This window comes from Zingiber officinale, chromosome 2A (assembly GCF_018446385.1).
Source record: "Zingiber officinale cultivar Zhangliang chromosome 2A, Zo_v1.1, whole genome shotgun sequence".
Taxonomy (NCBI): domain Eukaryota; kingdom Viridiplantae; phylum Streptophyta; class Magnoliopsida; order Zingiberales; family Zingiberaceae; genus Zingiber; species Zingiber officinale.
The window spans coordinates 171,379,852-171,403,672 of record NC_055988.1 but is presented as its reverse complement, the minus strand read 5'-3'; the positions used below and the strand labels follow the sequence as shown (position 1 = coordinate 171,403,672).

Genomic DNA, 23,821 nt, shown 5'->3' with positions numbered 1-23,821 from the left:
GGCTTGCTGTTGGCTTCAAGCAAGCCACGTTGTGGCTTGCATGTTTGTCAAGTGGTTTGCAAGTTCTTGCACACTTGCCATGTGACCTGTCACGTGGCGTGCAAGTAAGCTGGTGACCTTGGCTTTGACTTGCATACTGACCAATAAGTTATCTTATGCAGACATACCGTGTCAATCAAGTACATAACAGAAGAGAAAGAAACATGGGGATTTCAGAAGGAATGAAAGAGCACACAAAATTCACTTGAACTTCTCTCACAAAACTCACTGAGCTATTTATTCTGCTATGCTCTCTTCACTTGTGCTCTACTCTCTTCATTCCACTTAAGGTCTCTTTATAGACCTTGCCTGTGCAAGGCTTGCAAGACTTGCAAGCACAGCAAGCCACGTTGTGGCTTGCATGCTTGCCAACAAGCCACAACATGGCTTGCTGTTGGCTTCAACGTGCCAGCAAGCCACGTGCTGGCACAACGTGGCTTGCTGTTGGCTTCAAGCAAGCCACGTTGTGACTTGCATGCTTGCCAAGTGGTTTGCAAGCTCTTGCACATTTGTCACGTGGCCTGCCACGTGGCCTGCAAGTAAGCTGGCGACCTTGGCTTTGGCTTGCATATTGACCAAGAAGTTGTCTTACGTAGACATATCGTGTCCTGACTGATTTTTACGAGCAATGGGTTGATGTCCTCCGGGCCCTGGATTTCCAACCCCCTTTGTTCCGAATCAGTCGGAAAGCCTTGCTTTCAATCGTTGTAGGACTACAACCCATATATCGCATTTCCATTCAAGTTTTTCCAACATTTGCATTCTTTAACATTTATGTTAGATTTTTTATTCCTTGATATATGATACTTGTTTTTGTCAATATTGGTCGGCAAGTGTTCTTGGGTAAATTTGATATTCTATTTGATAATTGTTTATATATATTCATTTAAATATATAAGTTTTATTAATTTATTAGATAAATAAATTTAAATATGTATGTATTTAGTTCATTAATATTATGAATAAAGATAGTAAATTGTTTGTTAAGAATAATGGTAGATAAAATTTATAAATAATATTAATTAATAAATTTTTTATCAAATTTGTAAATAGACAAATAAACTCTTAAAATAAATAAATTTTCATATATGATTTAAAATGTAAAAGTATAATTAAATAAGAATATTTGAACGAATTAAGTTTAGGCTAAGTGTGAATTAAGTTCAATTTCATAAAAAAAAAAAAAGTTAAACTCGTGTACTCATTTGCTATATTGATTTAATTTATTTTAGATTTAATTTAAACAAACTTAAATCACACAAAGTTTATATTGCCCATGGCCAAGATCACAACTTGGTTGGCAATGCAAAGAATATGATTATGACCTAAATGCCCCTCATGGTTGTAATCATTGCCCTCTAACTATGGGCAATCTATTGAAGTTTATGTAATGAAGTATATGATTCTAAGAGCTCAAATCTGTTTTTAAAATGGTCAAAGATCAAAATCTTGCTTAATTAACTTTTTTTTATAACTAATCTTTCCATTTGTCTAAAACAACATTCTTTTTTTGTTTTAATTGTACGGATGATTACGAATTTTAATATGCATTTTTACTGTTTTAACTCTAATTTACTTTTACTTTTATAATAAATCTACCCATTATCAATATAACACATTACATAATATCTTTTAAATTTTTCATTTTTTTTAAATTAATAAATAATATTACCATGCCTTATTTAGTTATCATAGTAAAACAACTATTATGTTGTGTGTTAAATTCATAATATATAAAATTAATTGTAAAATTTATATATTCATTAAAAATTAGAAGTTCTTACTAAATAAATCTATTACATTATTAAAAAAAACCTATTTGTTTGAGCAGTTTATCTTTATTATTTTCAACCATCCAAAAAACTGAATTGCTCAGAAAAAGGAGAGGTACGAGGAATCAAATGAGATGTTTCTTGCGCCAATGGCAAGCAATCAATTACGGTATTCTTCATGATAAAGATAAAGCTTCTTAGCTGGTGGGAAAAAAAAGATTAAAGACTACAGATTTACACTGGGTTTGATCATTAGATGTCAATCTAAAAGTCAAAAAGTATTGAAACATCATAGTGAATAATTAAGGCATGCCAGACATACCAAAGAAATTAATTAAAAGTGCATATCCACCTTTTGGTCAAACAGACTAGTTTCTGTCCATAACACCTTTCATTTCTGATTACCTTTATTGAATAGACTCAATCTATCAATTTGTTGATAGCTTAAACTGCTCCAAATCTTAGCAGATGATTGGGCATGGAACAATCTTTGTCTCAACTTCAGATAATATAATCCAGGCAGCAGTCCAAGCAACAAAAAACTTTTGCAAGACAGATAAAAAAACACAAAAATGAATCAAAATGTGCGTTCTTATAGTTTGCAGAGACCACTGCTCTCATCAATTGTTCATATCATCCTCAACTGATTGCTGCTTACAGAGGAAAGCATGATTTCTATATGAGAAAATCGTCTAACCGGACCAATCCTTTTCTATCTACAATCAAAGAATGCCACCCTACACCAGATGGAGTTTCAGTGAATAAAGAACCTGAAGGAGATGAGTTTGTGACAGAAGTTTCATCTGGCCACTGTCTACCCTTGCAGCTTTCAGACTTCATTTGAGACCCTGGTTTTGATTGGCTTTAGTTTTACTCCTAAGCTTTCAAGCGAAAGCAGCTCTGGGGAGATGCAGCATGGACTAAGTGGACTGCGCGGACTGTCAGAGAATTGGTTATGTCGGTAAAGACCATAACCCATGAAGAAATACTCTAATGGTATCATCATGGCATGGGGCTGCTCTTCAGTGACCATGGATCCACATGCTTGAACCTGCATTAGGTAGCACAACATGCGAGAATAAGCCCAACTAAATCTGTTACAAAGTTTCGCAATGTAAATTGTTTAAAGATCATACCTCGACCAAGGCACTGAATCTACTGTCTAGTTTTGACATCATGTGGAGTGCATCACAGTGGAAGGGAGAGCTCTCACCGACAAATACCAGTGTCCGGCAAAGAAGCTGCTGCAATCCATTAGTGATGTCATATCTCCTGCTAACATGTAATTCTCGAACAAGGTTAAAGTTTGTTATTTCTAGAAGCAAATAGATCATCTCTCAAAGTCGTAGAGAAATACCGATTAATGGAGTGAAGATAACGCCACACATTTGTACTCTGCCTCTGATCTAGAAACTGTAAATTCAGAAACATCAGTGACAAGTACTAAGCATCGCGTACAAACAGTTCGCTCTTATTATCCCTTATGTGTACCAATTGTCGAAGCATTTCTATTCGTATTATAATATGAAAACTCACATTTCTGCAGGCCTTGGCTATCTCTGACTCAGGGAACTGTGTGGTGAAACCACAGATTTCCTGCCAATGATGAAAACTCGATCACTATTAGCATGAGACTGGCATTGAGTAAAACAGACATAACTAGAGTGGACGAAAACTACCTTACTAAAGTAACGCTGAAGCAAGCAGTCTTTGATCAAACCACACATCCCATAGAAGTAGAGAAAATTACATAGCACCTGATTACAAAATTCAGCTCATCATCTTAAAGAAATTTAGGTTTCAGATACCAATTCGTCTTAAAGCTATTATTGATGATAAATTAACCAATTTAACCTTATTACAGAGCCACTCAGTCCAAGAGGGTGCTTTACAGAGAGGAGATACAACTATCAGACCTAACACACGCTCCTTATATTTAATCTGTGAAGAAGAAATCTAGAGAGTCAAACATCACAAGTCGAATAACACTGGGAAGCAATACTTCAAAGTTACATACAGAAAAAAGGGTAAGAATGTATGCCCCAGCCAAGACTCCCAAGCACATAACCGAACCTAACCTACGAAGCATGAATAGGGAGGTTAGGAAACTCAAGCTAATATGTACTACAAAAATTCACATTAGAATAGATTTAACAAGCAGGCCTTTCAATTGTTACCCAAAATAGTTAAGAACAGCAGCAACCTGATCTGCCAAATCATCAACTGAAGGTATAGACACATTGGAAGAAATTGGAACAGCTCCCATCTCAAGTACAAAAGGGAACAAAAACGTCAATGATATATCGATATATCTAGAGAATGATGAAACCAAAAAGAAAATGATATGTGGAAACTGAAGTTCGCTTAACTTAAGGCATTCATCAAGTTACCAACCTCATGACCTGGAGGGCAGATATGATAGATGCAGAAATTGTGAAACAGTAAGGGATCAGCTTCAGGGGAAAAGAATAATCCTTGGAAGCATGACACATCTAAGCAAAAGTCACAGAAATGAATTTAAATATACAAAAGGAAAAAGAGGATTCTCTAGTAAAAAGAACAAGAAAGGGTCTATTAATACCAACAGCAAGAATTGTAATGAAAAAACTGATAGCAAGATTAACATTTGATATCAAGAAAACAATCAGAGCTCATATGCAACAAAGTGACCTAAATAAGTTTTTGTGTAAAATTTTAATTTACCATGAAAACAAACACTTTACAAGCATAAAACATATTATTGAAGTTCAATGTTTGGGTCAAAAGCTGTAACCTTTTGGTGGAAGCTAGAAGCCACTTTTGTTAACTTGCACACTTACAATTTAAAGCCACATCGGGATAGGTGATAAGGGCAGGTTTGTCGTGATCTCCAAACACAGAAACAGAAACAACGCCGTGTCTAGTATTGATGAGATGTTCCTGTCGACCAATTTTAAAGAAGAATCAACTCTTAGAGACAAGACAAGCAAGCGCATAAATAAATAAATACAGGTGTCTTCAAAGGAAAAAAGGTCACAAACCGAAATCCATACTAAAGATCATTTTTTGCATTTATAATTGTACAAAAGAGTACCTAAAATTCTACCGGAAACACCAAATGGCGCTGAAAAGAAAGTATCTTAAGAATCTGAAACATGAAAGTAGAAGATGGAAAAACTAAATGAAATCTGACAAAACAAGGGGAAAACATGGGAGTTGATTAAGAAGATTAATGACTAAGGTGCGTGTGTGTGGACTGTCCTACTTTAGTCCACCTCAGAGGTCAACAGCCTTACAAGTTCATTCGAGCGGAATGCAAACTTAACAGCTCAACAAAAGACATTGCCGTACTCTCAAGCAATGTCTGCACGCAGAAGAACTGCAAAGTAAAGGAAACGATGAAACAAAACAATGACAATCACAAAATCTATTGCATGAATCCAAAGAACCAACTTTATTTCTCGAAATCAAAGACAATAATCAGCAAACGGAGGACGGAAAACAAAATAATCAAAATCAAAAGAAACAAACTCAAGAACTGAAACCTCGGGCAACAGAAGAAAACGCCAGTCGATAAATCGGGAGGTGGCCTCACCTCGCTTCCTCCGAAGGCAATCCTCTCCACATCCACCGACACCGAGTCGCTCGATTCCGCCATCGATCGAATTAAGGGCTCCGCGAAGAGGACACCGACCGGCCTCGACCCCTTCCCGAGCTCTCGCCTCTCCTCCTTCCGCCGCTTCTCCTCCGCGACGACGGACAAGCCCTCTTCCCATTTATACCCAGCGCCATTACTTTCTTGCTTTCCTAAGACTTCCTTCTTAATCCGTAAACAGCGAAAGCACCGAACATTTCATAAACCCCCTTATAATATTTTATTTACGTCCATGCAAAAAGCGAACCAGATTACAGGGCGCAGAAAGCATTCTTAATAATTTCCGGGGCGTCTGCGAAAATGAATGCCATTTGCTTGCCACTTGTAGAATATTCCTATAAACATTTTAATATTAATAAAAAAGGATTTTAAAAAGGAATTAAACTTTATCCTCGGTATGGAGAGAGCACATGGATTGAAAAAATACAATATTTTTTAATATAAAAGATAAATAAAAGTAAACAAAAATATGGGTAAAAATGAAATTTTATCGTGACCGCTCGGCCTCTAGATCTCTGATGGTCTCCTCATTGACAGCTGGCGGTCGGCATCTTGCCGTTCGCTGCGGGGATGTTAACGGTTGCCGTCCGATTCGGTAGAGCGCTAATCGTAAGGCACGTGATGACGTGTGGGTCCGGCAGAGCCCGTGTTAGATTACGTGGAGCACCTGAGGGGGGCAAAGCCAACGGCGTGGGGCCCGCCAACCAAGGTATCACGGCACGCGTGAGAAGAGTGATTGGGCCTTTGATGCCGTCGGGTCCCATTCCTGGTTGGCTTCTTCAAATTCATTCTGATCTGTGTTTTTTTCAATTTAAAAATTACCGGATCAATAATTTCCAAAATTAATCGGATTATATAATTGGTTCGAACCATTAGCACCTCAATCTGGTCGGTCTAATTTAGAGTGTGTTCGCACCCTCATTCGACTTGTTTAGAGTGGATTCGATATTGCTCGAGACACAATCCGCCTAAGCCACATGTTTAGTTGGACGGAGGTGGGTCTAGGCCAAATTTCATATTGAACGTTGTTGTTGTTTTTTTGTTTTTTTTTTTTTTTTTTTTTTTTGTCCCAGGGCGTAGCACAGACGGTGGACACATGATATCTCTGACGTAATGGTCAGGGGTCGATTCTCAATAACTGACGACCTGGGGTTTATCCCGCCATGCGCCTATGACCTGTGTACCTGCATGAACCTCCCTCCATATCCGTGGGGCCGGCACTAGAGGAGCCGCTAAGGTAACGTATCGACCTTTTTTTAATAATATGAAGAGAATCTTCGCATAAATTTGTATGCAATTTGAAGAACTTCTCGGCCTCATCAAATGTGCTACATATATTTAGGATTGTAAATAAATCAAGTATTCATGAATAAATTTATTATTCGACTTAGTAAAAATTTGTTTATGTATAAAATTAATTAAATAAATAAGCTTGAACAGCTGATTAAATTAAACAAATAATCTTGAACACATATGCGTTCAGTTCACGAACCATATTCATTAATAAATCTTTTTTCAATATGTTAAATAAATAAATTTGAATTATCAAGCTCAATAACCAATTAAACCACTAAAGGTTTCAAACAATCAAACATTTTTGAATTGTGAGTTCGATAACATTTAAACGAGGTAAACTTAAGCCAAATTTCAAATAAACTCAAATTCATATAAAATAAATCAAGTCAAGATTAAATAATTATTTTAAAAACCTAATTTATTTTAAATTCGACTTAGCTCGATTATTAATAAGTTCGAAAAAATTAAATTAGTATCATTAATATTAATTAATTATAAATGTCTTGCTAATTCATTAATAACACCTTGTCAATTAATTCATTATGGATTCCACTTCCTATTTATATCTTGTACTTATCTTTCTCATTAATTGCTTACCATAATTTTATATGAGATTTTATTCTACCTTATTAATTGTCTATCATTATTTTATATGAGATTTTATTTTACCTTAAATATAATTCATTTTTAAATTGACATATTTTTTCTTTTTTTATTATTATTCTTATTCCCATTTTATTTCATCAGTACATTGTGCCCTTTTCTTTTTTCATCAGCTATTTTACATGTCCTTCTCTTTCTTTACCGATAATATTTCTTCCTCGTTCTTTCTTTTTATTTCTCGATAATAATATGAATTAGAGATTTTTTATCATAAAATACATAGTAAAATGCATTAACAAAAATAAATTTTTTAAAATTAAAATTAATAAAATCTATTTGACATTCTAACTTAAAAGATTAAATAATTTTATTAATAAAAAATAAAATTATTATCAAAATACCGGTTAGAAAACTAAATTTTATATCAAAAATAGTTTTTTTTAAAAAATAATATTTAATTCTTTTTAATAGCTAATTTTAAAAATATTTATTTAAAATTATTATTTTCGGTCCCAAATCTAAATTAAAAATATTAAAGAAAATTAAAAATATATTAAAAAATTTTGTTTTTTAATATTTTTTTACCTAGGGTCTCAAGGAATTTTGAGACGCCCGAGTTCGAACATCTTAAAATTCAATTTAACTTATTTATTTATAGTATTATGATAATGTACCAATCCACCAATGACTTTATTGTACGCAGTGGCATTTGGCCTCGGCCTCAGTTATTTTTATAATTTATTTGAGTTCACGATGCTAATTAAAAAAGGATCCGTGAAGAGTAATAAATGAAGAACTCGAATAAAAGCATTGTCATTTTATTGTCTTATATATTTTCTATGGAGAAAATAAATGTTAATTGGAAATTTTATTTTAATAAAGATAATACTTGAACTCAGATATGCATTGTGGATCCGTGGCGCAATGGTAGCGCGTCTGACTCCAGATCAGAAGGTTGCGTGTTCGATTCACGTCGGGTTCAAATCCTAATTATTTTGTATCTTACAACAAACTACATTTTAACAACTCGAAAATAAGAACTCAAATTTTAGTATCATTTTACCAATTCTCTGTTTCCTATTAAAATAATATGTATATAAATACATTCACTGGTAATTTGTTGTAGATTACATTATTTCAAGTGAAATCAAAGTATATCTAAAATGAATTATAAAACATAATTAAAATACTTCAATTAACCAGTAATCATCTAAAATGAATTATAAAACATAATTAAAATACTTCAATTAACCAGTAATCATAAAATATCCCATTATCATGCAAATATCGGCAAGTTCGACTAACACCAATTCAATTGAATCGAGTTGTATAACCTTGCTAAGTCCAACACTGTCTGCTTGCTTAGTTCATTCGACTCACTCTTCCAGGAACTCTGGGGCCAAGAGGTTCCCTAGCAAGATAATTGCACTACAAAATGTTTTTTGAGTAAAACAAAGAATTATGTCATAGAACTTCAAAGTAGGCATTTCTGCTATATAAGTTTTACAGTTTACAATATGTAACTTGCAGTCTACTAATTCGCAACAAAGTTCATGTAATTTTCTACCATGGTATGCTTTAGGGATCAACAGATCTAAATTTTACAATCTCGTGGTGCGCTTAATTTCAAACGGAAAAAAAAAAAAGAAAAGATAAGAACACTGGTTGCAGAATGTATGAAATGAGACGCCTCTCTCACTCAGCACGAATGAATTGCTTTGGAGTTGTACAAAGGGAGTACAGTCCCACACTGCTCTCTACTTGGCCCAAGCTACTGCATCGATCTCGTCCTGGGCGTTTCTGTAGAGCTCAAGTCTCTTTGCCAGGGCGGAACGACGCTCCATAATTGCTGGGTCTTCATCCAGCATTTTCCCCAATTGCTTAGCCTGCAAGAAAAGGAATAAACAATTGGAAAACAGACCAAAAGATATTTTGTGAACCGACAAATCTTAACAGCGTCGAATAATTGAATTTTTTGACATGATATAAAATGAAAAGCGTCCACATATTGTTCATAATTTAACACATCCTATCATATCAGTATTTCACAATTAGAGTGGAGCAGCAAACACGACATCAAGTGTGTAAACTATTTATCTTATCGTTTACAGGTGCCGAGAAGTCTATGTAGCTATGACATGCATTAGCCGGATAGGATGGCTAACCAGAATAGATACCAAAATCAAGATAACAGGTTTTCATCAATGCGTGCTCGAGTTTGGCATTGTTTCTGATGAGTTAGATCGATATTGCAAACCATGGAAGAATTGTTACCTCCCTAAGATAAATGACACAATAAGCTCTGCACAAGTTTTCACTATCCTCACCAAATTTCCTGATACATTTATCAGAATAATATTTGATATACTGCAACATCTTATATTTGTGTTCAATGGGGAGCTCTTCCAAATTCCTGCGATTTGACTTATATTGTTAATTAAGTATTGACAATTGCTCCCATGATTTCACTAGTTTTGCAATAATTAATCCACTAATTCAGGAAATAATTGAACAATTTCAAATTACTGTGGGTATGGGGATAAATGCGCATGAATGAAGAAGCTGAAATAGTTAACAGCTGCAACTACTTAATTCAATCTAATTGATAAGTGCATCATTTCACCTCTTTTGTTCCCAGCTCGGTGAAGAAATGATCAAGCAAGGAGCGCTTTGCCTCACGGACTTGGCAATAAACAATAGATTTTGGAATGGAATTGCGCAAGGTTGCCAATACCATGTTCACATATGACAGAACAGTTGTTCCTGTAATGTCCAACAGCAAACTAAAAGTCATCCACTTTATTTGTAAAATCTGGAATAGCCTTAAAGTAGATTAGTAGGATTCATATTGTGAACAAGAAATGAGTGTATTGCATCTTAGATTTCAAATCCAATAATATTAACTGATATAACACATCAATTTGAAATTCAAATGAACAAACATTGTAAATAAATACAAAGTTTCAGAGCCATTTACGTATGACAACTCACCTATGCGCCTGAGATAGGAGTCATTGTATCTGTCAAATATAGAAAGTGTTGGGTTTCCTCCTTTCTCAACATCCTGAGGTAACTTACGGAAGAAATCTACTGTAAGATAACTACACTCCATATCAACTAGCTTAAGAGTTGCTTTTCGGCTTTCTTCCCTCATTCTTTCCAATGATTCAAATGCAGCATTGCTAACTTCTACTCGCAAAGTAGGGAATTGCTTCATCTCCTGCAAAAATCATGGAAGGCCAAATTAGTTTGCTCCCTGTAAGAAATTTATCTATTCAGGCCATATTTACTCAGTATTTAATCAATTTAAAACAAAAATTAAATTGCTTCAGTCTATTATTCAAACTCATTGAAATAAAATTAAGATGCAACATTAGATGTTTCTGAAACTTAATTTTCCAACAATAACGGCCATATTGATGGTTTGGAATCTTTAATTAACTGTAGTGCATTTTCTTCATTTACTTCTGAATCCAGTCTCCTATTTTTATTAATCAATTAACTCTTAACTCAAACAAAAGCAACAGTACACATCACGTCTTTGTTATTACTGATTTCATATTTTCCTTCCACTAATATGTTGCAGCCAAAACAGCAAATTGAGAACATGGATAAAGAAGAAACAACAAGCAGCAGAATAAGAAATCATAAACAGAAAGACCGACCAAGTAGAACCTACCGGAGTCTCACTCATTGCTTTGTGAACCAACTCCTTCAGTATGGCATGAACCTGGAAACATGCAGCAGAGATAACACATGAAAGAATTGCAAGGCTAGGCTAAATATTTGCAAGTTCAACAGCAGTGGAACAAAAAGAGCATCCAGTCTTTCAAAACAATCAACAGATAATCAAATTAATCGACAAGAACATCTTGTCCAGGATTTTAAAGGAAATAAAACAAGCAGATAATAACAGAAAAGGAAAGTGATTCAAGATAAGAAGCTAAGTAAATTAACTAAATGACCTCAGGCAGATGATAGTATGAACTGATAAGTTTACTAGCTAGTTAACAATCGAAACAGATGTTTTATTTTTCTGTATATACAGCATGCATACTATCACCCCTCCACTCAAGCTGTCATTCCACATCCGTAGGTAGATTATAAACAAGTATAATATTGTGGTTATCAAAAAATAGCTGTTGAAGGTACTCGGCAACATCAGTGTAAAGGGATTAGGATCCCATGCATGATGGTGGTTTTTTACTTAATACATTTCTCTTTTATTTTGTGTGAGATCTTTTACACTAAAAGAGTTTTTCCTCTGGATGAAGTTTTTATTTTTTATCTTTATGAGATATTTATATCTTCGCTCCATCAATTTTATTCCAATCATCTGGGATTTAACGGTTAGATTTTCATGTTGCATCAATAGGATGTACAAAATGCAAAATGAGCAAGTTTCCCACAAATAAAGATCCATATCACCATACTGTGTTTTTTCTTTAAGGCAACTGATATCTTGGAGCAGAAAAAAGCAAATTGTTATAGCTAGATTGAACGCGCAAAGGTATGGTTCCCAGACCATGACACCTCTTGCACATTAGTTTATATGGCTCAAACAATCAATGACTAAGCTAGGATCAATAAAATACTTTCAAGTGCATTGCTTCCATCTTGTCTTCAATAGGAAACAAAATATATTGAGAATAATTATCATTTAATCTATGAAAAGATGTAATCTAATGAAATTTTCACCTCTTATTAGTTTTAATGATCAACTTAGCAGATTCACTCACCAAGTTTCTAAGATATCTTAGAATTGTTAGAATTGAGTATATTTGCAGCAAGGTGAGACTTTAATAATATTTTTGAACTAGCTAGAGAAAAGTGTTGAGTACTAAATTGTAAATAAACAAGACTTGTTAATAAATATACTAACTTGAAGGGTGGCAGAAAGGTAGAAGGGCCTAATAGGGGAAATAACCCTAATATTAAATATCGTAAAAGAATTATCACACGATAAATAAATAACCTTCAAATAGTAGAAGAGAAGAATAAGATAGGAAACCATGGATTAGATGCATATTTACCGCATCAACAGCTGCCTCAGCAGGACCTCTAATAGAAACCAAAGAAGATTCGATAAGACGACGATATCCTTGCTCAGGAGCAATTAAGTGAGGTTGATACCCATCAGCTTCAGTGATGAGTTTTCTGACATTCTCCATTGATAGTTGTTTGTCAAATTGCAAACGTTTTAGAGCAGCTGGAAGTTGAGCGTCAAAAACATTGTAAACTTTCTCACCACCAGGTCTCCTGCAAAGAGTAGCATATTTTTAAAATAAAAAAAAGGATATCGTGTAATAATATAGTAAAAATGAAAAACAAACAATAAGAGAACAGAGAATCATCCCTCTGTAGCATTATAGTACCTAAAAACTTAGACCATCAGTTCTACCATTAGGCAAAGGTTCATCATAGTACTTGTTTGTTCCTTCTAGCAAAGTTAATTAATCTGTATATCAATCGATATACATCTTAAAAGAAGATGTCACAAGCTATGTTAATACTCCAATTTTTGCATCCGGCATTGTTGCTTCTGGCTATTCATTTTCAATTTTTTAATACAAAATAATAATATAGTAAGTTAATAACAAACAATTCATTATGTCCTAATTTAAGTGAATATGAAAAGGAGTCGATCAATGAACAATATCCCTCTTGACAAATAATTTCCAGCTCTTAGTAGCCTGACCACAGGACTATTTGTGAGTTAACTCTCTCAATCCAGCTCTCCTGGCTTTCATCTATGTTTACAACCAGGGATCTCCTATACATAGGGACAAGCAATAAGAAAGTCTAGGGTCCTGATTGAAGCATTGATAAAGAAGACAAAAGAATATGACTAGGGGTGAGCATGTCTAGCCAAAAACTGATAAACCAAATAAAAAAAAAATTAGTTTACCGGCTTATCAGTTTGGTTTTGGTTTATCAAATAGGCAATTTTATCGGATCCAGTTCTAAAACTGATAAAATAAAAACAATAATAGTTGTTTAAGCATAAAATATGTCTACTTCAATAGCAACAAACTAACCCTAGCCATTTAGGGAGTCTTTGGAAGAGCTTGTGCTTATTTAAAAGTGATTCTTATAAAAATTATTTTGAAGTTAGTGAGAAACTAAAGTATGGAGTGTTTGGAAATAGAAGCCAAAAGCTAATACAAGATAAAATTTGAATGTTTGATGAATAATTGCTTCCAAGCTTAATTTTTAGTTAAATGACAACAATATCCTTAAACTATATAAATTAATCTTTTTTAATTATCTAAATATAATTATGATACACCATCAATAATAATGTATTTATATATAAAAAAAAGGGCAGCCCGATGCACGAAGCTCCCGTCATGCTGGGTCCCGGGGAAGGATCCATTGTACGTAGTCTTACCCTGTTTTTTGCAAGAGACTGTTTCCAAGATTCGAACTCGTGACCTTTTGGTCACATGGTAATAACTTTACCGTTGCGCCAAGGCTCCTCTTCTAATAGTAATGTATTTATATAATTATTATTATATTTTGAATATTATATCAAAAATAATTTTTTATATAACATGAATGTTTGAAAAAATTATAAAATTAATAAAAAGAAAAAATATAAAAAAATGACAAAATTTATGTAAATACATAAAAATATGTATAAAAATTCTGGAAATACAAATTCTATAAAAATATAAAATATTATTAAAAAAATGAATACATATAATAAAATATGATTATTATTTTAAGTTAAAAGTGTTGTGACAATTACGTAAAATGATAAATTTATCAAGGACATAAATGTCAACTTTTAATTTTAGACCATAACCAAAACAAGCAGAAGCAAGAAAAAATATCAAATTCTTACTTCTAGCTTTTGAGTAAAAGTTATAGAAGCTTAAGCAGACTTTGTCATTCGCAAACACTCAAAAGTACTTCCATGCAGCTAGAATCTAAGAAACGCTTAGTAGAAGCTCTACCAAACACTCCCTTAATACTAATACCCCAACTAGCTAGACCCTAATATCAATCGAACTAACGCTTGATCCATCCAACTCCCAATGACCTTAATATCCTAAAAGTAACCCAAGTAACCTTAAATCTCTAATACCTTTGCAGTCTACTATTAGCATTTTTTATTTTACTTATTTTATTTTAGAGCCAAACAAAAATCGAACTGAAATTTTGGGTTTAATTTGAATTCAAACCCTTTTGGTTTCACTTTGGTTTTGGGTTGAACTTTCCAAACCAAAAAAAAAAAGTAAAACAGTTTGGTTTGGTTTTCCCATCAAATGGATAACCTGAACCATGCCCACCCTTAAATATGACTAATAATACCCATTCAGTGACAGTGACCACTACTCCAGGTATGAATTAACCATGGAAATTAGAGAATCTTACAAGGTATATTAGTTACAACTTCAATGAGAACCTGTAAGATTACCAAGGAACGGAATTTATGACAATGTATCCTCTTCTGCAGACAAGTTTGAAACTATAGATGGAAGCTCACCGGGCATTAAACTTGGAGGCAACAGCTATAAGTCCATAATGTTAACATCTTTTAACTCAGCGCCTTGATGATAGAACCAGAATTTGCAATGAAATAAATCACTTATTTTATTTATCTAATTCCTATATATTGATGACATACTAAGTCTTAACCCACATTTTACGCAGACATATACCACTCCAGAATTATGGCAACAGACAACTAGAAGAAAATACACAACTGAAAATTTTTCAGCACTCATACAACCAAAACTCTTAAACAAAATTGTGCTAGACTTTCACTATGAAACTGATGTAGAAACATCTATGCCAAAAACTAGAGTTCAAAAATATCAATCTACATAACCATTAACCATGAAATAAGCAGATTATATACATTGTAATATACAAAGATGAATATGGTTGTAAAGTAAGAATTTCTTACACTCCATCTAGATGTTCCTTGTATATTTGGTCAAAGATACGGCAAATTTCCATAATTGAATATAACTTGCCCTGCACAAATGAAAAAACTCAAATGATTTGGGCAATAAACGAATGGTAAAGTAATGCAGTTAATATATATGTCATATTTCCAGTCTAAATCCATGGACGAGACAAGGATGACAAGTTAGTCTCAGACTAAATATTAAATGTCTTTGATCCAAGAAACCATGAGAAACCATATTATTGGTGCTAAATTTGGCTGTTTTCATGTTTTATCAGAACTTAAAAACTAGACAAAACAAAAAAACAGAAAAAAAAGACATGATTTGATCACTGCTGTTTAAAAACATTAACTATTTTATCAAAAAGGAAGAAGGATCCCTCATCACAAAATAAATGATAATGGATGAGTCAAATCTCAAATATCAGCTTCCAGAAATGCTCAAAAAATATTAAACAACAACCAATGTAACATGCTTTTAAGTAGACCAAATTTTAAACTGCGCTACATGTCCGGCATATAGGCAACTGATGAAAAAATGGATACTCTCTATTGAATTTTGTAGCAACAATTAGTATAAGAAAAGAAGACAGTTTCATGAATCAGTCAGTAAATAGTGGTATAACAATGAACTTACTCCAGCATCTGCAGCGATGGGTTTTCCGAGACGACTTAATTCACTTTCAATTTCGGCAATACTCTTATTTATGAGAGATTGAATGCCTGGGATTCGAGATTTAATTACTTGTTCCAAATGCTGCAAAATTATGAAATTATTCATAGTACTTGGCAAAGACTACTAACTCAAAGCTGGAACCAATTGCTAAAAATTTCCAAAAAAACCTGGTATACCTTTGACATGACCTTCCCTAAATACTCTGAGCCCATCCTGTGAGCTAGATGCTTGTATTCGGGTGTATTAGCAAAATACTCCTTTTCTCTCCGCCTAGCGGCAATCATGTCCACATTCTTGTTAATATCAGCTTGGGAACGATTAACGATACCAATCCAAGGGTACTGTAATCTATATGCTTTTCCTTCCAACATCTAAAAAAAGTTATTGTGAAATCAATGTAGATATTTAAAAAACATTGTCATGTTTAAGAAAATACAAATCAAGCAAATTTCAGAGATGCAGAAAGAGATGTTTCACAGAACTGCATATTACTATAAACAAAAATGAATCATAAAATATTGGCAGCCATCTTCAAGTGAATTATACTGAATTTTTGCAAGGAAACATGTCTGGCTTAATTATAAGACTGCGTCTAATAAGAGTACACATCATTATAGCCACCAATGAAAGAAATGTTTCACATTAAGTACAAAAGAGAGACCAACACTAGACCATTTTCATCATGACAAAAAGGAAAAGAAGAGGAAGAAATGAATGCTGGAAAAGGTACCAAATGATAGAAATGATGCCTAGGACAGATAGAGTAATACTTGGTATCAATGATTAAAATTTTGAGCTGTGCTGGTTGGCACATGCAAAAAAAAATTTGTTGTATGCCAACCTACACACAAGAAGCTAAGAAATCCTCAATACGACGAGCAGAACCTAATGTCTACCTTCACAATGTTGCTGCGATATGCTTACTTTCTCAGTGTCTTCTACGAGAAATTTCAACTTCTCCAAATAGTTTGCGGTGTCGAGTTCCTAATCCAGAGCTCATATGAGATGCTCTGAATTGTTCCTTCATCACAATGATGCTCCATGTTGACTCCGACATGCTACAAGTTGTGACACAAGAAGCTACACATTGGCTCCACTGCCAAACACTAGCTTCCTCCTCTTCCAACATCAACTCATGTTTCAGACATGCTTCTCTAATGCTAGATCATGTTTCGTAACTCATGTTTCTCCAACATCAGTGACATATCTTACTCCATGTAAGTTTCCTCGTCTCCTCTTCTTCTTTCCCCTCCTCTTCTTCCTCTTCTTTTTCTTCTTTCCCCTCCTCCTCATCAGGATGACCAACACTAATTGTCGGCATAAATTGAAGCAGCAACGAAACAATTTGGTCAGGAACCGAAGCCCCAGATTAGAATGAGATTTTAAACCTTGCTTGATGTAATATCCTAAATCGTGAGTCAAAGCAGTGAAAGCTGCTTACTGACTTAAAAAAGAAAGGATAATCCTTTTACAAACAGTACATTAAGATAATTAAAAACCAACACCCTCTTTTGCAACTAATTTTTTCCCAACACCATTATTTTATGAATGCTTGATACACAGTTGCAGCAAAAAGATCAACATGGCAATAGTAAGCCCGGCTTCAAAAGAAGGGTAATCTATTTACAAGGTGTACATTAATTAAGGTAATCAGAAACCAGCTGTCTCTTTCCTTACTAATTCTATTCAGATGCCATAATTTTCTGAATGCCTAATACATAGCTACAATAAGAGGATCTATATGCTAAATAGTTAGCCTATAGTGAATCTATAACCTTAGTTATTAGACCATTGAAATATAGTGAATACAACCATCTTTCATAACAGGAGCTTACTACCAATGAATCAGATAGCGGCTTGCAAGTCAGCTTGATCACCTTGTGCTGATTATAAGTTAGTGGTCTAAACTGAAAAACAATGAAATGAATCCAGGTTAACGCACTTTGCATGATCTCCCACTGCCATCAATTATGGACATCGAACATCTCATAGCCCCATCCAGAGGACTTTAGCACCTTCAACAGAGTAGATTGACACCTTAATAATCCAAGATCACAAGCAAGGGCTGCAAAGCTTTCCTAATAATTCTTACGACAACAGAGGTTGCTACTAAGCTTTAGTTAAGGCAACCTACAAGAGGACCATGGCCATACATTGATCAAAGAGCAACCATACAGCAATGGCAAGAAGCAAAACTGCCTCACCATCAACCATGTAAACTCTATGTAAATTCAGTTTACAATAGCTGGTGGAACAACAATCACCATATATATGCAACACATTTCAGAGTATCTGTTGTTTTATAGCTGCAGTATCTACCTACTCCTTTTTATAGTTGGAAAAATACAGGCAGATGATGTTGCCTATTGGTCCTTTTTCTCCAGAAACCTCCCATTATTATTATGGATGAGAGATTAAATTATATATCAGCTATATATCCTAATAAAAATCAAACTAAATTTCGTCAGCATTTCATTTCCATGTTATCTATTTGATAATAAGAACTAAACTCGTCTTCTTCCTACTCCATAAGATCCAAATCAGTGAACTCAGAAGATTTGTGGCAAAACCAAACAATATAGACTATAATAGATAGCCATATAAACATTGCTGAGCAGAATCATGACGGAAGGTAAAATTTTCCAAAATGCAGGCGATTTTTCATGAAATAGAATAGAATAATCAGCATCATCAAATAGTTACTAAAACAATTACCTTAGTATCATAGAGCAAATATTTCCTAAAACTGAAAAGAGAACAAGACATTTGATGCCATTTTTAATAGTTAAAGTTGAAAAACTAAGCAGATATTTCAGGTTAAATCAACTTACATCAACAGCATCAGTACCCTTGTCCATAAGATCAATCTTTGTGAGCACGCCAAATGTCCTCTCGCCTACAACACAATTGAGAGCCAAAGGAAAAAAGAAAAAGCAAATCAGGACCTTTACATCCTTAATCAAAGGGATGATCATTCCATACATATTTTCAAATTCAAAACACTTGCAGAGACATTTACACAAGAATACAAATGCCAGAATAGAATACTTTAAATTTAACATATATCTTGCACTGAAGGTTTCCAGAATCATTCTTCACATGCACACAGATACATCAAAAAAGAAAATGCACTGGCACGTAAGGACATATAAAAGTCATGCCAATTTTCCAACAATAATTTTCTTCAAACTACTTCAAAACTTTCAAATTATCATCTTGTTCATCAATTCATAACTATTGAGATATTGTGAAAGCTCACTTACATCATCATAACTGACTTTATTGATCATAAATTGCTAATCTACGACTCTTTTCAAATATATACAATTTAGTGACCATTCAAGAATGAAATTGATAAAATAATATCAGAAATGAATATGCAAACAAGGTGTCATTAAAACTACTTGAGCAATCATAAAGACTAACCCTTGGGGTCTACATCGCGAGAGATTTTGATTGCATCAGATGTGGCAAGATCCTGATTAGCTGGCGAAATGGCAAGAATTATACAATTTGGCTGTATATCAATTGAAAATGAGTCAGGCTATGATCACAGCATGAGGAATATTGGTACACCCAGATCATAGCTCAGGAAACATAAACATATTAAATGCATGTTTAAAGAAAGAAAATCTAGAATAATAAAAAGAAAAATAAACATGAATTTGAAGTGGAATATATAATTCTAGATTTAAAAAAAAACAAAGTTGTTTACCTTTTCAATGTATGACCGAACCATATTCTCAATATCAGCCACTATACTTTCAGGTTGACCCTCTGCAAAAAAAAAAAAAAGTCATGTTGCATTTAAATATGAAATGCAATTTTACTTCATAAAGGAAACATAACATTTAAAAAAACATGGAAAGAAAATTACCAACAGCCACCTTTGTGAGTCCAGGAAGATCTATAAGTGTCAGGTTCACGACTGCAAAACTTTAGAGGATTAGCATCAAATTAAAAGGTTTACCTCTGAATTCTTATTCAATTGCTAATGCAAAATATACAGACAAACATAACTAAACAAGAAAAGGTCAACAACATAATACAAAATATCTGGTTTGACTCTTGGCACAGAAAACCAATAATTTAATAGAAACAAAGAATGAAAAGGTTTAGGTAGCTTCACACCAATAAAGGGAACAATCAGGCAAATCAACCTTAACTTCCTAGATTATAGTTTAGACCTGAGCTAACCGTGTCATTTTATCCACAAGTATGAGAATTAGTTTAGTTTTCAGTGGGAAACTACTAGTGAAAGCTGTGCATTTAGGACAACTAAGCAAATATTAAAGACACTTTTATTAAGCTAAACTGGAGAATTAAAATGAACAAACAATGCAAAAGGTTGATATCAAGGTTTAAAATTTCGACACGTGTCGAGATTTTGGTCCCAGACTGGAACGATGTGGTTTCGGTATTGTATTGTGTCGTGCCAATATAATTATGGTTTATTTTTATTTATATATAGTAATTATTAGATAGATTTGTTTATTGTGTATAATTTAAAAATAAGTTGCATGTTGATTTATATAAGTTCTCAATTATTGAACTTAATATGATTGAAAAAAATAATTAAATATAGTTTTCTTCAAAAAAATTAATATATTAATAACTCGAATTAAAATTGATACATCATAATTATATAAATTAATTATTTATTCATTTAATTAATTATTAGTTTAAATAATATATATCTAAAATAGTAAAAAAAATATCAATTAAACAGTAAAAAATTACAAAATAATAATAATAAATTATCAGAATATAAATATGAGTTATTAAAATTTTTAAATAAAATTTAAAAATAGTAAAATAAGAATTTTTATAATATCAATTAATAAATTTTTATTTTTTTTAATTTTAAATATATTTTATAGGGATAATTAAATTAGAGTTTATGACAGCCTATTCGAAGTTGGAAATTGTTTAAATTAATCAAAAAAAAATCAGTAACAGTACACAACATCGTACCGATTCCATGAGGTGGCGCCAGAAGAGTCCCACGACACTTCCAACGGGCTGGAGGCATCCTGAGATTGTCAATCGAGGTGACGCTGACGCACGCGATATTTATTCGTGTGCGATGCCGGTTTCGCATCCGCACCGGAATAGTAAATTCCGGTGGTTTCGGGTAGCACGACTCGACACTTCAAACATTGGTTGATATAGTAAGAAATGAATCAGCCAACTTAGTTGGCACATAAAAAACATTGTCTTATATCAAGAAGTGTCTTAGCAAACATTAAGTTATGGGTTTACTGATGTGGTTTCAATAAGCTTCATAAAATCCATCAAAAATCATAAACTTGTCTAGCTCTAGCATCACAGTCTCACCATTAGGAGAATAAATACTCAGATGAATTGGAACAGGGGAGATATGCTTGGTGCGACCAGTCTCTCTATCAGTTTCATCTTGGATCTCCTTCCTAACAAGAGCTGCATTAAAATGAATAAGATATGAATGTAATAAGAATTTTATAGAAGATGTAGATGTGATGCATAAAATACATTGACAAGCATGCAAAATATACCAAATATAATTGGTGTACATTTATACAAATTGAATAAGGGGACTAACAAGTCATTGAAAAGCTTGCTCTGTTTAAGACTCCAACATCATAAACCAGCACAACAATGTCTTATAACTTAAATTGTCTTACTACAAGTATTTAGCATTTACAAAGGTCAAGAAGAACCAAGGAACCAATAATATTAGAGTCTTAGCATTACATATAAAGATCATCTATGTTATCCAACGTGCTAAAATCAACACCATCAACAGATGAGATTACCAAAATCAGTGAACCTCTTTCTTGGAAGATGCATGAACTCTGCATATTCTCTATCACCATCAATCTTATGAAGCTGGAGAACAAGGGGACGTCTAGTAACAATTCCTACAAGTTTTTGACAGTGAAAGGCAATAGAGTTAAAATCACCAAGACAATTTGCAGAAAAATAAAGTTGGAGTCAGTTTTTACCTGAACCCCTTGGTAGGAAGTCCTTCCCAACTATGCTTTCCAGTACTGAAGACTTTCCAGAACTCTATTAACACAACTAAATCAGAAAAAAAATACAAAAAAACACAACAAAATAATAAAAAAAATAGCACTTCAGTGTGTAATGAAGTACTTAAGCTCCAGAACTTTAATATACTACACCATAATGTCATGCAATAAAAGTACAAAAACTTCAGTGTTAAGTAAAGAAGAATGTTGGTGAAAGATGCAGAACTAAGCAGAATTATTACAGGAGACTGAAAAGAGAAAGTAGAGAACTTCACAGAATAAATATGAACTAGCACATAAAACAGAATCCTGAAACACAGGTACTTGAAATGAAGTAACTAACAGAACCATGATAGATTTGCCAAAATAGAATTACTAAAAATGAAGTAGCTAAAGGAACTCTGATCGCAATAAAAAAGAACAATGTTCAAAGTCCAATGGTGAAAGAATGTGTTACCAGATAATGGCGTTAAAAATTAACACGAGAATTTACCAAGTTGGACTTGCCCATCTAGAGTCTGCTTTGTGAGTGAGTTGATGCAAAGATATTCCATTTTATTCTAGTTTATTTCCATTAAAGATATTCAGTCAAAGGCACCTAAGTGATCATACGATGTCTACAAATACATATGCAATGACCTGCTACACCAGTTGATTATTAGTGACATTTTGAGGTTGAAATTTTCTCAATAGTGTCCACAAGCAAAGGTTCAGTTAGTGATCCTCCAAGAACAAAACGATCCTGACGTTTACCAAAGGGTGAGATATCCATTTATCCTTCTTTCCTTTTTCTCCTGGCAATGGTAACCTAACACCGGGCTGCAGTTTTCTGTCGGTATAATACTATTATTCATCCTTTAATTTGCTATTTTAATAATGATTGGCTATAGATCTCTGAAACTTCACATTTTTGGGGTGTTTTGAGCTATAATTCCATATGAGAATCGGTCTAAGCTTGAAAATCCTAAATTTAAATTTTGCCACAACATATTTTTTATGTTGATTTCAAAGCAGACTTCAACAATCTACATCAGCGGAGCAACTGGGACAGGCACAAAGGCGAGATCCTTCGGCTCAAATCTAGCTCACATCCCAGTCACCCGCCGCGATGGTCCGATCTCAGAGCTCATGCAGTACGAAAACTGATTTCGCATTCAAAGAGCAGCACAAAGGCAACGATCCTAAGGAAAGCGGGATCCAGTATGTGTCTAGAGCTTACCTGTCCACCGACGACGGCGATCGTCGGAAGCGAGTCCCACAGTGTCGGGAGGGCGTTATCCTCCCCGTGGTCACCTAGAGCCGTGCAAGCCCTCTGGAGCTTATTCACCAACGAAATCAAGCCCTCCATGCCGCCTCCGGATCCGACTCCTCCTAAGCAGGAAAAAAAAACGCACCAAGAGATCGAAGACCACACAGATCACGCCGAGATCCCAACCCCGACCGTCCGCAAACACAGAGATCGGGTCCGGGGATGAGCAAGGAGGGGAGGAGTCTTCTCGGAGAAGCTTCGGACCGCTCGTTCCGAGAAGCAGAGAAGTGCGTCTGAGTTTGACGTTTTCGTGACTCCGTCACCGTCGGGTGGTACTACCTTAGACTCGGTACGGAGAATCTGAGCCGTCCAAGGATGCGGCGTCAAATTTCTGTGGACCGTTGGATCGGGAAGCGGGCCTAGATATTTCTCCTGCTCGGCGTCAGGTTCGGAGCGCCGGTCTACTCGACGCGGTTTGAATTTTTTTGAACAGACGGCGGCCCAGGAGGCTGTTCCAACGTTGCGATTGTTAATTTTACATGCACATTAAAAAAAATAGAGAAAAAATATTTGAAAATTACGTAAATACTTTAAAATATATTCATGTAATGAAGTTAACTTTA

The 23,821-nt window shown here is 34.2% G+C and overlaps 2 protein-coding genes and 1 non-coding gene across 3 annotated transcripts; 1 reads left to right on the top strand and 2 right to left on the bottom strand.

Annotated features, from left to right (window-relative positions):
* Positions 1 to 2,298: 2,298 nt before the first annotated feature.
* Positions 2,299 to 5,594, bottom strand: LOC122043261 (protein NDL1-like). The gene is made up of 11 exons (XM_042603806.1): positions 5,386 to 5,594; positions 4,631 to 4,730; positions 4,206 to 4,303; positions 3,989 to 4,077; positions 3,829 to 3,889; positions 3,666 to 3,752; positions 3,491 to 3,568; positions 3,348 to 3,407; positions 3,169 to 3,224; positions 2,948 to 3,083; positions 2,299 to 2,862 (listed from the first exon to the last, which is right to left on the bottom strand). Exons 1-11 carry the CDS (start codon positions 5,446 to 5,448, stop codon positions 2,641 to 2,643), a joined length of 1,050 nt encoding a protein of 349 aa, XP_042459740.1. The 5' UTR covers positions 5,449 to 5,594; the 3' UTR covers positions 2,299 to 2,640.
* Positions 5,595 to 8,254: 2,660 nt separating this feature from the next.
* Positions 8,255 to 8,326, top strand: TRNAW-CCA. Its single transcript has one exon. It is a non-coding gene; the product is annotated as a tRNA-Trp (tRNA).
* Positions 8,327 to 8,968: 642 nt separating this feature from the next.
* On the bottom strand, positions 8,969 to 23,512 carry LOC122043260 (dynamin-related protein 5A-like). The gene is made up of 16 exons (XM_042603805.1): positions 23,169 to 23,512; positions 21,923 to 21,986; positions 21,734 to 21,838; positions 21,276 to 21,377; positions 19,816 to 19,866; positions 19,654 to 19,715; positions 19,365 to 19,455; positions 18,770 to 18,834; positions 16,115 to 16,309; positions 15,900 to 16,019; positions 15,260 to 15,330; positions 12,378 to 12,603; positions 11,024 to 11,074; positions 10,336 to 10,564; positions 9,968 to 10,107; positions 8,969 to 9,230 (listed from the first exon to the last, which is right to left on the bottom strand). The coding sequence occupies exons 1-16, from the start codon at positions 23,295 to 23,297 to the stop codon at positions 9,102 to 9,104; spliced, it is 1,830 nt and encodes a 609-aa protein (XP_042459739.1). The 5' UTR covers positions 23,298 to 23,512; the 3' UTR covers positions 8,969 to 9,101.
* Positions 23,513 to 23,821: the final 309 nt, after the last annotated feature.